This window comes from Leptonychotes weddellii, chromosome 16 (genome assembly GCF_054177405.1).
Source record: "Leptonychotes weddellii isolate Sample4059 chromosome 16, ASM5417740v2, whole genome shotgun sequence".
Taxonomy (NCBI): domain Eukaryota; kingdom Metazoa; phylum Chordata; class Mammalia; order Carnivora; family Phocidae; genus Leptonychotes; species Leptonychotes weddellii.
Genome location: NC_138384.1, coordinates 1,690,787 through 1,705,841, shown reverse-complemented (window position 1 = coordinate 1,705,841; position 15,055 = coordinate 1,690,787). Strand labels below are relative to the sequence as shown.

Below are 15,055 nucleotides of genomic sequence, written 5' to 3'. Positions count from 1 at the left end.
CAATGGCAGAGCCAGAACTGAAAGGAGACAGTCTGCCCCAGAACTCACGCATGCAACCACCAATTAAGACACGGAGCCACTCCAAACGAAGTTGGAGGTCTGAGCACTAAAGAATCTGTGCATCAATAAACCTGACCACTTATCCTAACGACAGTTTCGATGTCTCACACCTTCTGCATTCCCCCATCATCTGTCTGTGCGTTGGACCCCCCTCCTTGCCCAAGCACATCGAGAGTGATGGTCAGTCAGCAGGGCAGGAGCAGGGGGTCTATACATGTTCCTGCTCCCACTTCTCCAGGTGCTGGGCTCCACGCACAGCTGCAAAGGAGGGCAGAGAGCACTCAGACCACAAGCCCAACAGCTCACTGCAGACCCCGGAGAGCAGGGAACATGTGTGTTCACTTCTACGTGCGTTTCAGGTCCCAAAATTCACACACTTTAAAATTATGTGGCATGATCCTCACAACTGGATCAGACAAGTAATTCTGACTCCCTCTGCTAATGGTCCTTCTTTCCTAGGATGCCCATGTGTCTCAAATGCAGCGTTATTAACATACACACACTAAGTAGGTTTCACTGAGGACCAAATGTTCATGCCTTTCTCAAATCAAGAGAAAATGCACACGCACATTTCTGTGTATTTTTTCATTCAACCATTTTTATTGCTCATTTACAAAGTGCTCCGATGCACATAAAAGTGTCTTCGTTGTACACGAATGTTCCTGGCAGGATTATTCCAAGATAGAAAAGTGCAAACAGCCCAAATGTCCATCAGTGAACGAATGAACGAACAAAATTGTGGCCCATCCATACAATGGAATATTATTTGGTCACATAAAAGCACTAAATACTGATATAGATTGGACCTTACAAATTATACGAAGTGGAAGTCGGTTACAGAGCATGGAAGTTGCAGGACCATAGCTGTATGAAATAGCTGGACGAGGCCGATGCACAGACAGAACGCAGACGAGAGATGACCGGGGGGGAAGGAGGAAGGTGGGGGGAGTGGTAATACAGTGGAGCGTCTCTCGGGGCTGACGGAAATGCTCTATGTGAGCCGGCGGTGATGACGGCACGACTCTGACCTGCATGTCGTGAAAGGGTGACTTCCTGGCACGCGAATGACATCTGAAAATGCGGAGCTCTGTAAGTAGCCTGGCCTCCCTCCCTCTGGGTCTTCGCGTCACAGGTAAAAGCTGGGGTGGCCCCAGATTCAGAAATAAATGGAGAAAGGGTGCCAAAATCTCTGTCCCCTTGGTGGGCCCACCGTAGCAGACGAAGGGATGAGAGCGCCTGAGCGGTCTGTGTTGTTGCCCTCACCATTTGTCTCCCACGGGCCCCCGCTCCGCTCACAAAGTTCCCTCGGCACAGGCAGTGCCAAGGGGAGATGGGGTGCGGGGAGGAGGGGGAGGCGGCAGGGCATGTCCCCATCCCCCACAGCTCCATAACCTCCCCCGTGTCACAGCCTGGCAGTGTCACAGCCTGGCAGTGTCACGTGGCCTCTTGCTGTCTCCAAATGCCCTGCCTGCTGTCCCCACTGGTTTGGCTTGTCACCACAGGTATGACCCATTCCCCCCATGTTTATCTGATGAGACCCTCATGGGTACAGTGATCTTTGTCCGAGGACAGATCTTGGCCAACACCACAAGCTAGCTGTCATGGGCTGAATGTTTGTGTCCCCCCCCCCCCCATTCCTATGGTGAACCCTAACCCCTGACGCAACAGTTTAGCAGTGTAGCCTTCGGGAGGTGGTGAGGGCTGGATGAGGTCCTGAGGGTGGGGCCCCGAGACAGGATCCGCATCCTTACAAGAGGAGGAAGACAGTTCTGTCGGGGAGCGGAGCAGCCGTGCAGGCACCCGCCAGTGAAGACAGAGACTGAAGGAAATCTCAAAACATCTGGGAAAGCTGGTCACACACACCCACCGTGAGGCCGCCAACGAATGCGCACACCTAAGCTTCGGCCTTCTTGATGTCAGCAATCCTATCACCTTTCCTCTCATCAAACCTCTAGGACGTCAAGTCCACGTCTGTTGCTAGGAACGAGAACAGAAGTGAAGACAAGAAAACACTGCTGAGAGTCCACCAGGTGTCAAACGCACAACAGAGGCACGGCCAGGGACAGAGCACAGGAGCATGGAACTCGCCCACAGGGCTGCCAGCTGAGTAAACCAGCACCACCAGCGTGCAAAACGGTCTGCCGCGTGTGCCAGAGCTGAACGTGCACAAACCTCACGACCCCGTGGCCTCATTCTGCTCAGACGTACAACTCAGCAGGAACGCACACGTATGCTCATCGTAAGATGGGTCGAGGAATGTTGACAGGAGCACCCCTTTGCAATAACCTGAACTTGGTGACTTTCCAATGCCCACCAACCACCAGACGCAGTGTCCTATTTCCATAAGAGAATACTACATAGCCCCAAATGAGCGAACTGTTACCACAGGCAACAAAGACAAATCTCACAAACACAATGCTCAGTGAAAACAGCCAGGAGAAGCAAGACTACCTCTACAGGATGTTCAAAGCCAGCCTAACCTGCCCTTCAGGTGGGCATGGGGGAGTGACTGCAAGGGGCGCAGGGGGCTTTCAGGCATGGCGATAATGCTCTTTTCCGGATCTAAGCACAGAGGTGTGGTTGCTTTTGTAAAATTCATCAAGCCATACAAGACTATGTAAATTCATCAAAGGTTACTTTTCAAAACAGCACTTTCACAAAAACTCAACTGGCATTTGGTCCCTTTGGTGCCATCAGCACCACGTGGAGAGGCCAAGCTCCAAGTAGAGGAGGCTGTAGAGATGCTCCCCAGCAGGCCGGGAGCCGGGGGCCGCACCTGGTCCTCGGCACACCCACACGGGTACCACCAGCGCTCGGGGCGGTGGCTGGACCTACTCAGGTCACGCAGCTTCCAGTGGCAGAACAAGGCATGCGGTGGGATGGGACTCAAGGCCATCTCTCTCCACACAAACCATTGGTGCACAGCACGGCCATGAAACAAGGAAACACACAGGCACTGGTCGATCAAGGCGCCCCTTCCAGGGACCTGACTTCAGACCTCAGAAGAGCAGCTCTTCCCTGACTACCCCATGCAGGCCCTGACCCTTCTCGCTGGCACGCTGAAATCATTTCCCCGAAAGGCACTTTCTTCAGACCAGCCCATGCACGCAAGGATGGGCGGGACACACCTGCCGTATCGGATAAATCAAAAGCCATCAGCTAGCAAGACGGAATACACCCTGCCATCCCACAAGAAAAACCTGTTTGAAAGCCCAGAAAGGGGCTAAATATACTCCAGATGCCGATTTAATACGACCTTTCTCTGAAGGCCTCCTCAGCTGTGAAACTACCCCCCACGGGAGAAACATTTACCGAGAAATGAATGCAGAGCGCCGGGCTAAATCCTGGGCACAAAACACACTCAAGCTCATCACGGGCTCTGCCTGTACCTTCCGAGCGATGTGGGTTCTCCTGGACTCAGGGGCCTTCCCCAGAAACAGTAAACTCAGTCTGCATTTTGAATGAATCTCCTCGCCTTTGAGACGCGGCCAGATGACGGCGCCACACCGCCAGCAGCAGGCCCCTCTCCTCGGCAGCCATCGCGCCAGGGCGCCAACAACCCAGTGCCACTCCCAGGAGCAGCGCCTCGGCCTACCCAAGGACTCAGCAGGCAGGCGTCCCTCAGGATTCCTCCCGCACGCTCGCAGTCACGGTAGCCCAGGCAAGTGAGTGTGTGCCGCCCGGCCGGGAGGCCAGCCAACAGCCCAGGGGCCTGCAGTCTGCAACAATCAGTGTATTACAGAAGCACCAGCGGCTCTATTTCCTGGTTAAGGGCCTAAGGAATTTTACCCGAGTTTTCTTACTCCTGAACGGGCAGCGGGCATGTTCCATGCTCACATCCATGAACAAGGCTCTAAATAAGCACGAGACCCACTAGTCACCAAGGCCAATGGATGAGCAACTAGGGCCTCCAGCTGCAGCCCAGGACTGCCTGGATCACTGAGTGGGGCGGGAGGGCTTAAATAAAAGGCAGATTCCTGAGCCCCGTTTGAAACTGCTCTGCACCAGACTCAATGTTTGGGGTGACGCGGGCAGGGAGGTGCTACTTGGTGCATAAAGTCCAAGAATTCACGAAGAGAGGTGTTACCTCAGCTCTGGGCCACAACCCCACAGGTCTCCCAGCCACGACACCATTCTCTAGAGAACCCTTCCAAAGTGCAAGTAAGGCCAGGAAACGACTTACTCCACAGGGCCACTGCCCGCCGTCTAGGAGCTGCTTCACAGAGAAGGGAGGCGTACGAAGACCACCAAACTAGAACCCGGAGCACCGGCACAGCGCCGGCGACAGGCCTCCTCCCAGCGAGGAGGGAGTGCAGCTGGAGTCTGCGGGAACAGACCCGAGGGGAGAGCGCGGAGACACAGGCGCCCTTTGACTCGGCAATTCTCGTAGGCGGTTGTAAATTTTACCGACGGGTGAGAAATAAACCTAACTGGAGAGAAGTGCAATGTTCCTGATCAGGAAGGTAGGATCAGAAAGTTGTCAACTCTCCCAAAGTACAATCTATAAGCGAATGAAGTACTGTATGGTGACTGACAAAAAAAAAAAGGTGAAAAAAAATAAAAGAAAAAGAAACCCAATCAAAATCCCATTGGAACTTTTAAAAATACCACTTCAAAAACTGATTCTGGAACTCGTATGAAAAAAATGCACAGCAAAGCAATGTTTTAAGTAAATGAGCAAAACCCTCCAGCTCTGAGAATACAGCGCTGGCTGCAGGGACAAAGACAGAGCGATACCAGAACAGGAGCAGACCCCGCCCCGCGCAGGTACGGTTCTTGACCCACCTGGCGAGCACCCCTGCACATGGACACACTCTTGGGCTTTCTTCTCAGGCACGGACTGGTCTGCTTCACGGTTTTTGGTATCTATCTTTGTATAAAACGAGAGCGAGTGTTTCTTTAGCGTATGTTCCTAAAAGCGCACTTGGGGACTGAGGCCCATGTAAAGCTGTACTGGGACAACGGGTGCCTTGACATCCTGGCTGGGGGGCGTCTTGCTCTCCAGCCTCACCGCCCCCCAACAGTGCCCGCCATCGCCCCCCGCGCAGTCTCCACCAAGCTGCGTGCTGCTCACTCCTCTACAGTCTCCGTGGGAACACGTGCTCACACTCCCTTCTCCCCACTGGTCCCTGTTCTCCGTGGTCCTCGTGGCGCCATCTCCCAGACAAAACTAACACATCAATGTGGGTCAGCGCTCATGGCTTCTGGGGCAGTGGGAAACCTTTCTGCGGATCCGCCCCTCCCCCACATGAGGAGGGCTGTGGGAAGCTGGAACGGTGGGAGGGGGACAGCAGGGGTGGCACTTCCCCCGGTGGTCTCAGGACCACCTCTGGGGCAGGCGGGGCAGGGGCTGCAGCCTGAGAACGGTCAGGGCACCAAGCGTTTTAGGAAGTCTGGAGTTCAGCGCCCAAGATGATACAGGGTGGGAGACATCAAAGACACGGAAGTGGACGTCGGCCCTCGGGTAATGTCTCCTGAACACCACTTACGACTTTTTGCTTCCTGTCAACAAGCTCAAGACACGAAACACCTCATAACGATAAATATGTGAAGCAGCAAAACACAGAAATCCAGCTGCTCATTTATAATCTCCTGGCAGGGGCGCCTGGGTGGCTCAGTCGTTAAGCGTCTGCCTTCGGCTCAGGTCATGATCCCAGGGTCCTGGGATCGAGCCCCGCATCGGGCTCCCTGCTCCGCGGGAAGCCTGCTTCTCCCTCTCCCACTCCCCTTGCTTGTGTTCCCTCTCTTGCTGTGTCCCTTTCTGTCAAATAAATAAATAAAAAATCTTTAGGAAAAAAAAAAAAATAAATAATAATCTCTCGGCAAGCAAAATCAGAAGCAGAGCTGGGGACAGAACCCTCTATCTCCTGACTTGCAGGCCGCACCTTCTAGTCAGGTGGACACTGCCACGTGGCCCCATGGACAGCTCACGTGACGCTCACCCACCAGAACCGGGGTCCTCACCCAGAAAGAAGGCTGGAAGAACAACTTAGACACAAAGAAAAGCAAAGCACCTCCTCCTTTTCCAGCCCTGCCACTCCATCCAGACTAAAGCAGAGGCTTAAGAATGCCGATGGGATGCACCTTGCAGTTTCCTGTTAGCTTCTAACAGGCTCTACGACATACTTTCCAAAAACTCTCGCATCATTACAATAAGCATTCAAGCAGCGAGGGACCTGTTTCACAGAGATAATTTCCAACACAGGACGGAAGCCGTGGACACTGTGCACACATGCTGGGGCCGACAGCCCTGGGTCGCACAGAGGCGAGGGCAGCTGTCCCTGGCCGGCTGGGAGACAGTGGCCACAGCAAACCCCTCGAAGGGCACATCCCCGAGTGGCCATGTGTCTCTAGTGCCCCCCGCTTCCGTGTTACACACCCACAGTACGTGCCACAGAACCGGGAAGGGCTGAAGGCCACGAGGAAGTGTGGCCATGGCAAAGCAGCTGAGGACGTCCCCACAGCCACCAGGAGCACAGGCCCCGCTGAGCTGCTGTCAGAGGGCAGTATTGTCCCGTGGAGCCCGAACGGTCCTTCACCCATCCATGGATTGCCGACAAAGCGCTACTCAAACTGACGAAAATGCTAAGAAAATATCTTGAATCAATTCACCAAAGATGGACAGGCAATAAACAATTGGGTTTTTAAAAGAACTGAAGCAAAGCAAGAGGAACAAAGATGGTGTGCCCTGGGCCTAAATACTTTTTCAACTGAGGATAAATGACCAAGTTTCCACATATACATAACAAAATCAATTTCTGATATGAAAATAATTGGAACTGCTGTGCCTGCCAAGACAAAAAGCAAGTAAGAGGAAGGGAAATGAAGTCAGTACTCGGTAGCGCGCCCAAAGGCTCCCCGGTTCCGACCTCAGGAGGACGGCTTAACCCCTCCAGCGGCTTCGCTGAGCCTGCGGCTACAGACGCTTCCACACACACAGCAGACTCGACGGTGCGAACGTCCCAGGCCTGCACAGCCTGGCATCAGCGGCCTCCTCAATGGCTCCTCATCAAACAACCAAGCACAGCCTGCAGAGAGTGAGGCTCTCTTCCCACCAAAGTCCTAGGCCCCGAAAAGGGCTCTGCACCATGACTGAACTCTGCAATCCAGCCGCCCACTCCAGCACGGGAGGAAGCTCTGGTCTGCAGCTTTGAAAGCAGAGACAGTACCCAGGGAGCGTGGTGTGCGTGGCCCTGGCCACAGGGCATGTGCACCCCGGAAGAATCAAGCCAACTAACCCTACTTTCCATCTGTCATTCTTCCGACGTGCAGCTCTGACTGGCGGTGAATGTGCAGTAGACATGTGACAAACCCATTATCAATGTCACAGACAAGGGCAGACATCAAGCACTGGCGACGGCTGAGCCTGGTTTACTGAAGAGCAGCAAGAAAGCTCTCCCCATCCCTCCTCTCCTCTTCCCGGCTCTGCTATTTCTAGGTCAAGTAGACCTAAGAAGAGCGCTCCCTTGTAGCGAATACCACAGGTCCACTGCCAGCAAGCTGAAACCCAGAGCTGCCTCCAAAGGGATCCACAGATGGCCCGGGAGGGGAACTGCATTCCGGACGGTCCATATAGGTGCTGAGGGTGGATGGGAAAACTAGCAGGGATAATGCGCTGCTCCCAGCGAGGCCGGAAACGCCTTCAGCAAAGTCAAGTGGTCAGGTGGCTGTCGCCAGGCCGGACTTCTCTGAGAAGGGTCTAGAGAAAAAGGCGAGCTCTCCCCTGCCCTCAGTCACCAGCAAGACTGGCCGCTCAGGGCTCTGCAATCGTGCTCCACAGAGCCCCGGAATTCCAAGGGCTAGGACTGCGTCACCATGAACGCAGAATGGCGCACAGGACAGGAGCCAGGCCCAGAGGTCAGGCTCACTACCCAGCACCTTACCTTACTTGCTCCCAGGTCTTGGTGGCCAAGTGCAGCACCCAGAGATCCTTGTAGTGGTAGAACTGCTCTCCGTCGGGAGAAGCAAACTCCCCTCCAAAGATCCACAGCTGTCCTCCACCCTGAGGCACCACCACAGCCTGTCAGAAGAAAGGGACAGGTCAGGGCCACCAGGCAGCTCTCAGCCAGGTCCGCGTCCCCAAGATCCACCAGAGCACGACACATGGTGGCCGTAGCCAGCACCCACACTCAGTGATCACTCTCCCCTGCGTTTGAGGGGAAGATTCCTCAGAAATCCTGCATTCGGCAAATCCTCCGAAGTCAAACACCTACCACGCGTCCAGGTATCCCTAGGTTGCAAAAGAGATTCAGACAACCCCAGATCCCGTTAAAATGGACACAGCTGTGTCAAACGTTCACAAGAGCTCTAACACAAACTGATATTTATCTCTAAGAGCCTGAAGCACAACAGCAAAGGCAAGTGAAAGCGGTGAAAACAGCGCCCTTGGGGCCGCACATCCCGGAGGCTCGGGCAGTCCCACACCCGTGGGCACATGAGAGGCCGGGGCAGCAGGGGAGCCAGGCCAACCAGGCACGTGCAGCACCAGGCTTTGAAGACCGACGTGGGCATATTTCAAGTACAACAGGGCTGGGGCGCCTGGGTGGCTCAGTCGGTGAAGCGTCTGCCTTCCGCTCGGGTCATGGTCCCTGGGTCCAGGGATCAAGTCCCACATTGGGCTCCCTGCTAAGTAGGGAGCCTGCTTCTCCCTCTCCCGCTCCTGCTCGTTCTCTCTCTCAAATAAATAAAATCTTAAAAAAAAAAAAAAAAAAAAGTGTGACTGGGCTCAGCAGAGTATCAAAGCTCTCAGAGAACAATGGTCCTGGGGCACATCTCATCCACCAACGCACCCATCTGAGTGGGGAGGTGAGGGAGGATGGGAACTCCAGGGTTCAGGTCAGTTCCCATGCCCAAGGTTACTACCTCAACGAAAATGAGGCAAGAACACCCAGCACCCCAGAAATACAAGCATGAAAACACACGATTTGCCCAGGGGAGACTGGGAATCACATGCTGGGTCCCCCATTAAGAGCGGAAAAATCAAGTCAAAGCATGTGATTAAAAAGCATGTGTCAAAGCAAGTCAAAGCATTCTGATTTTCCAGAAAAGGGAAAATATCGTGTAAGGGAATGTATTTCAGATAGCTAAAATAAGAGTGAATGCTACTCCACGTAAATCGACCCGTATAGATGCAAATAAACACCCATTCGGAGAATTCTAAAGGCAATTTCTGGACGATCTGGTCCAGGGCTTTGAGCTGTGAAGGAGTAGACCTCTTCTCCAAACACAAGCTTCAGTACAGACTAACAGGTGGTACGAGTGACACTGGAAGCCCCTGCCCAGAACCCCAAAACCTATGCCCCTTCTCACGCTGCGGACACTCTGCTCCCGAGGCCGCACATCACTTCAGAATGCCTGGCCTCTGGGAGCTTGGTGCAGGCTACGTGCGAATGACCCACGACCGCCTGAACCCACCAGAGCCACACCCCCCACTGGCCGCCCAGTGACGGGAGTTCTGCTCCCTTGAGATCTCGTCCAATGACACACCACCTGGTGGGCAGCATGATTTCAAGGACAGTTGTGATCTGGCTGGTTTTACCGTGAGGTGAGATGATCTGGAAACCGTGTGCCTGAGGGGACAGACTTCACAGAAGTGACCATACAAGCACCCTGCAAACCGAGCTGTGACAGAGCAGAGGCCGCGCCGGTCCACATGCGGTCACCAAACATGGGTACCCGGCAACGAAGTCGACACACAGGCGCGTCCTTCACACCAGAGGGGCCTTCTTGCCCGGGAGCTCAGAAGCAGTGGCCGTGGCTGCAGGCAGCGTGGCGGGGATGGGGGAATAGGTCCGGAGCCGTGGGGACCCCCCAAGGCCCCCTTAAAAAGCGCACACTGGGTGGGTCGGGCAGTGGTTCTCAGGAGGCTCTGTGCCAGGGCACCCGCGGAGCACCCCAAAGCTCCTGCAACAACGCAGGTCCTTTGCCCTACCTGGCACCTAAGAACACTGCAAAACTGGGGCTCTGTCACCAATGCCAGTCCTGCCCTGCACTAACTGGGGGCCCTGGTGGCATATTGAGGGTGACACGGCCCTCTCCACTCCCATTTTAATCCGTTTTGTACGTGCTCTCTCAGCACAGATGACCACCCTATGAAGAGATGAGCCAGTTTCCTAGCACCCTAAAACACCAGTCCGTGTGCGGGGAAGACGTGATCGTTTCAAACCACTAAAGCAGATGCGATGATCTGCTGAGGCCCAATCTAACACTTTTCTGAGTTTGGTGAAGTTAGGTGGTACATTCGTGCTACACAACACAAAGGCGCCTTGAGGTGTGACGTTACAGAAATCTAGCTATCATACAACGCACACACACGGTGGATTTGCATGTACTGATGAGTAGTCCAACAGGAAATACAAACATGCAGAAATACGAATTATGTGTTTATTTTTTTTAAGATTTTATTTGAGAGAGAGAGCACACGTGCATACGAGCACAAGCCGGGAGTGGGGGGTGGGGAGCAGACTCCACGCTGAGCAGGGAGCCCGACGCAGGACTCGATTTCAGGACCCAGGACCATGACCTGAGCTGAAGGCAGACGCTTAACCGACTGAGCCACCAGGCACTCCCAAATTACGTGTTTAGACAAGAGATGCAAAAATACAAATTAATAGTTCTGGAAAAATGGACAATGGACTTAAGTTTCCTTTTTAATTCTTTTCATAATGAGTATGTATTACTTAATCAGTTTTTTCATTCCTTTTTTTTAAAAGATCGATTTGAGAAAGCGTGCATGCACATGGGGCAGAGGGAAAAAAATCCCAAGCAGACTCCCCGCTGAGGGCAGAGCCCAAAGAGGGGCTCAATCCCACAACCCCGAGGATCATGACCTGGGCCAAAACCAAGAGTCGGACACTTAACCAACTGAACCACTCAGGTGCCTTGGTTTTTTCAGTCATTCTGAAAAAATGAAGTCAAACTCCAGGCAAGAAGAGCTCTGTCTTCCACATCCCATCCCCCACTTGCCGGCAACAGCAGGCCCAGCACAGTGGGAACTCTGGAAGCTGCACGAAGGTGGGTCTACAGTCAGCAACCTCAGAGTTTCATCTAACCTACTCCTCAAAGACTGTAAACACCAAGAGAAAAGTTCACATACTAATCAAGAGAAGACTAAAACTACAAAGAGCCCAGGCATCAAACCTGCCCTTCTTACCAAGAGGGACCAACGTCCAACACAGCAGCCTCCCTCCGTCAATAAGGGGAACACTGGACCATCCACGAAGCAGCTGTAACCAGACAACAGGAAGGGCAGAACCGTGCTCCTGAGATGGCAAATGGGCAGGACGAGCCCTTCGACTCTGGAGGCACTTTCTGCACCTGACGCGGGGAAAGGAGCGCAGCAGGGCAGGGGGACTTACTGAGCTGAGGAGACAAAGGTCAGAGTTCAGGGATGCGAAGGGCTGCTGGTTTGCAGGGCAGAACACTGGAGACAGAGCACACTGCAAATCCACACAGGGGCCCCACTGGAGCCTTCCAACCCCAAGCTGCACAGCTGCAGGGCACAACCACAGGAGGCTGGGCAAACACCCACCAGGGCGAAGCTGAAAGCCTGCAAACAACCTGGGCTTACAAGGGGCTCGGAGACCAACAAGTTCCAACCAGACAGTGTGAAAAGTATCACTGAGCACCCAGGGCATTTGGTGGAGACCCCGGAAAGGCCACACCCTCAGGCTAGGCCATCCAGAGGGAAAGCCTCAAGAGGATCACGATGATCTGCCGGTGACTGAACCGTGTGCCAGGACAAATCTCATCCTTCACTGAGAGATGAGAACAAAACCCAGACCGTCAACGGGCAGCATTTGCCAATCTAGCCAGGTGCTGCCGAGTGCCAGGAGCATCCTTTGGCATCCAACCAGTATCTAACCATACATTCCGAGGGGGAAAATGTGACCCATTAGAAGTGTCAGTGAGCAGAAAGAGACCCAGAAGTAAGATGAGAGAATTAGTATACGAAGATGTGAGAACAGTTATAAACATGCCCAAAGATTTAAAGGAAAATATGAACATAATAAATAGACATGGGAATGGTAATCAAAACCAATCTCTAGCGTGAAAAACACCATCTGTAAAATGAAAAATGCACAAGTTCACAGCACATCCACTGTGAAGGGCAATAAAAACTATCCAAAATGAAGCCAAAAAAGAAAAACACTGCAAGAAGAAAAAAAAAAAAAAAGGATTCACTGACTATTGGACAATATTAAACCGTCTAACATACATCTAACTGGACTCCCAGAAAAATCTCAAAGGTACATCAAAATCAAACTGCTAAAACGCCAAAGGGAAAGAGAAAATCATTTAAGCAGTCTTAGAGGAGGAAATAGACACGTTAAATATAGGAGAACGAAAATGAAAATGACCACTGACCTCTCATTAGGACAATGTAAGCCAGGAACCGGAACATCTTTCAAGTGCTGTCAGTCTAGAATTTGCTATCTAACAAGCACATCATGAAAAATTAAAGTAAAATGAAGACATTTCCACTTCGAAAAAAAAGCTGAAGAAAATTGATATCAGCAAACCTGCACTTCAAGAAACAGTAAATGAAGTTGTAGGCTAAAGAACATTACCAGATGAAAACGGAGGAATGAAGTGTCCCAGAAACAGTAAACTAGTAAATCAATATAAGATATTTTAGTCTCTCGTTTTAAGATTTCTTTACATAATAACCGTCTAAAGCAAAACCAGTAACACTGTATTGTGGAGATAACAACACAAAGGATAGAAGAAAATGTGGGTATTCTACTGTAAAGTTCTAACAGTTTTTGGAAAGTGGTATTTGAAGGGAGACTGTCCTAAGTTAAAGATGTGTATTGCAAACTCTGGAACAAGCATGAAAACAAAGACAAGGGACAGCTCCTAAGCCAACAGAAAAGATAAAGAATGGATATTAAAATACAATCAACCCAAAAGAAGCAGGAAAAAAGCAAAAAGGAATACACAACAGGTAAGACAAATAGAAAACAAATAACAATATCAAAGACATTAGTGACTGTCATGTCAATAATCACATTAAACGTAATGGACAGGGACGCCTGGGTGGCTCAGTTGGTTAAGTGTTTGACTCTTGATTTCCGCTCAGGTCTCAATCTCAGGGTTTTGAGTTCAAGCCCCATGCCCAGTGTGAGGCTTACTTATAAATGAATGAATGAATGAATGAAATAGACAAATACACCAATTAAAAAAACAACTGTCATACCGGATAAAAAGACCCAACAACAGTGCTGTTCATAAGAAATGCACTTTATTTTTTATTTTTTTAAAAGACTATTTATTTGACAGAGAGAGAGCGTGAGCCCAAGCAGGGGGAGTGGCAGGCAGAGGGAGAAGCAGGCAGAAGCAGGCTCCCCGCTGAGCAGAGAGCCTGATGTGGGGCTCCATCCCAGGACCCCGGGATCATGACCTGAGCTGAAGGCAGATGCTTAACCGAATGAGCCACCCAGGCGTCCCAAGAAATGCACCTTAAATGTAAAGACGCAAATGGATGTAAAGAATGAAAACAGTTATGCCACGTAAACATTAACCCTAAGAAATGTGAGGTAGCTGTGCAAATAGCAGACAAAGCGTACGTCAGGAGATTCGCAGGGATGAGGCAGTAAGGATAGGGAAGGTGTGAACAATAACAACTCACCTGACCTAACAGGACCCCATATCCAACAACTAGAGACCGTACATTCTTCTCCAATACACACCAAAGATATACCAAGATACGTATGTTAGGCCAAAGCACAGGTCTCAAAAATTTTAAAAGGTCTGCAATCATACAGTGCTCTCTGACTGCCAGGGCATTAGATAACAATAACAAAAAGAAACCCAGGAGATCCCCAAGTATCTGTAAATTAACAAACACACTTCTAAGTAGTCTAACGCATGGGTCAAATAAGACATCCACAAACTAATTAGATCACTTCAATCTGAATGATAAAAGGCAATAAAATATGTGGGATGCAGCTAAAGCACTGCCTAGAGGAAACATATGGCTTCAAATGCTTATATTAGAAAAGATGATTTAAAATACATGTTCTACATTTCCACCTTAAGAAAGCAGAAAAGGCAAATTAAACCCAAAGTGAAAGGAAACAATAAAGAACAGAAATTATTAAAAAAAGAAAAACGTATAAACATTTAGACAAATGTATAAATTGAGAGAAAAAAAAAATCAGTGAACCCCATGTCAAGAAAAATAGGAATTCTACAGAAACACAACTTCTGTTTGGGATCCAGCGTTGAGATTTTGAGTCACACAGAACTTTCTCCACCTTTTAAGAATGATTTCAAAACTACTACATGACAAGTACCAGGCAGATTACTTTCCTACCAACTTCAAATTAGACCTATCTTTTAAAAGATTAGAAGGCCCTTTAACCACTTAACACAACCCCAGTCATCCGATAAAACTAGGAAATTCAAGTCTAAGGAATCAAGCAAAGGGCCAGTCACGAGTGTGCGGCTCACAGAGCGAGGTGGGACACCTAGGGCTCCGCATGTCCAGTTCACATCAACACAAAGCAAGCCTGAGAGAGAAGCCTTTCCAATGTACCAGCTAAAGACAGATTATGATAAATTACATCTGCACTTCCTGCTAAATTACATTTTTTTTAAGGTTCTTAAGGAAATGGATAATAAAGAAAATCTCCCTTTACTTGCCAGCCCTAAAGATGAAGAAAATGGGTTTTAGGGTAAATTAAATTCATCTTCTTTTAGTCCCCTTCTGCAAAAAAAAAACAAAAAAAAGTACGGGCATGGCACGTGTGGTTGCACCTTGTCACGTTATTGATGATGATCAAACTGAAACATCTGTAATAGCGTTTTCTAGGGAAACTAGTTTGCATGCCCATACTGAAATGCACAGAAGTCACACTACTGTGCAAATACACCTCCAGCAAGACATGTTTTACAAGTCTAGTTATTTCAAATAATCTGCCCCATTCAAATATTTCTAACAGACTATCCGTCAGTAAAAACGATATACAGCTCTATATCAAAGTAACTAAGA

General features: G+C 50.5%; 1 protein-coding gene across 4 annotated transcripts in view; it reads right to left on the bottom strand.

Annotated features, from left to right (window-relative positions):
- KLHDC4 (kelch domain containing 4) overlaps window positions 1-15,055 on the bottom strand; it is a 43,833-nt gene that overhangs the window by 18,767 nt on the left and 10,011 nt on the right. For all 4 annotated transcript variants that reach the window (XM_081806262.1, XM_081806264.1, XM_081806263.1 and 1 more), the window contains one exon: window positions 7,944-8,080. In XM_081806262.1, the coding sequence (XP_081662388.1) occupies window positions 7,944-8,080 (137 nt within the window). The remainder of the gene's footprint in view (window positions 1-7,943; window positions 8,081-15,055) is intronic.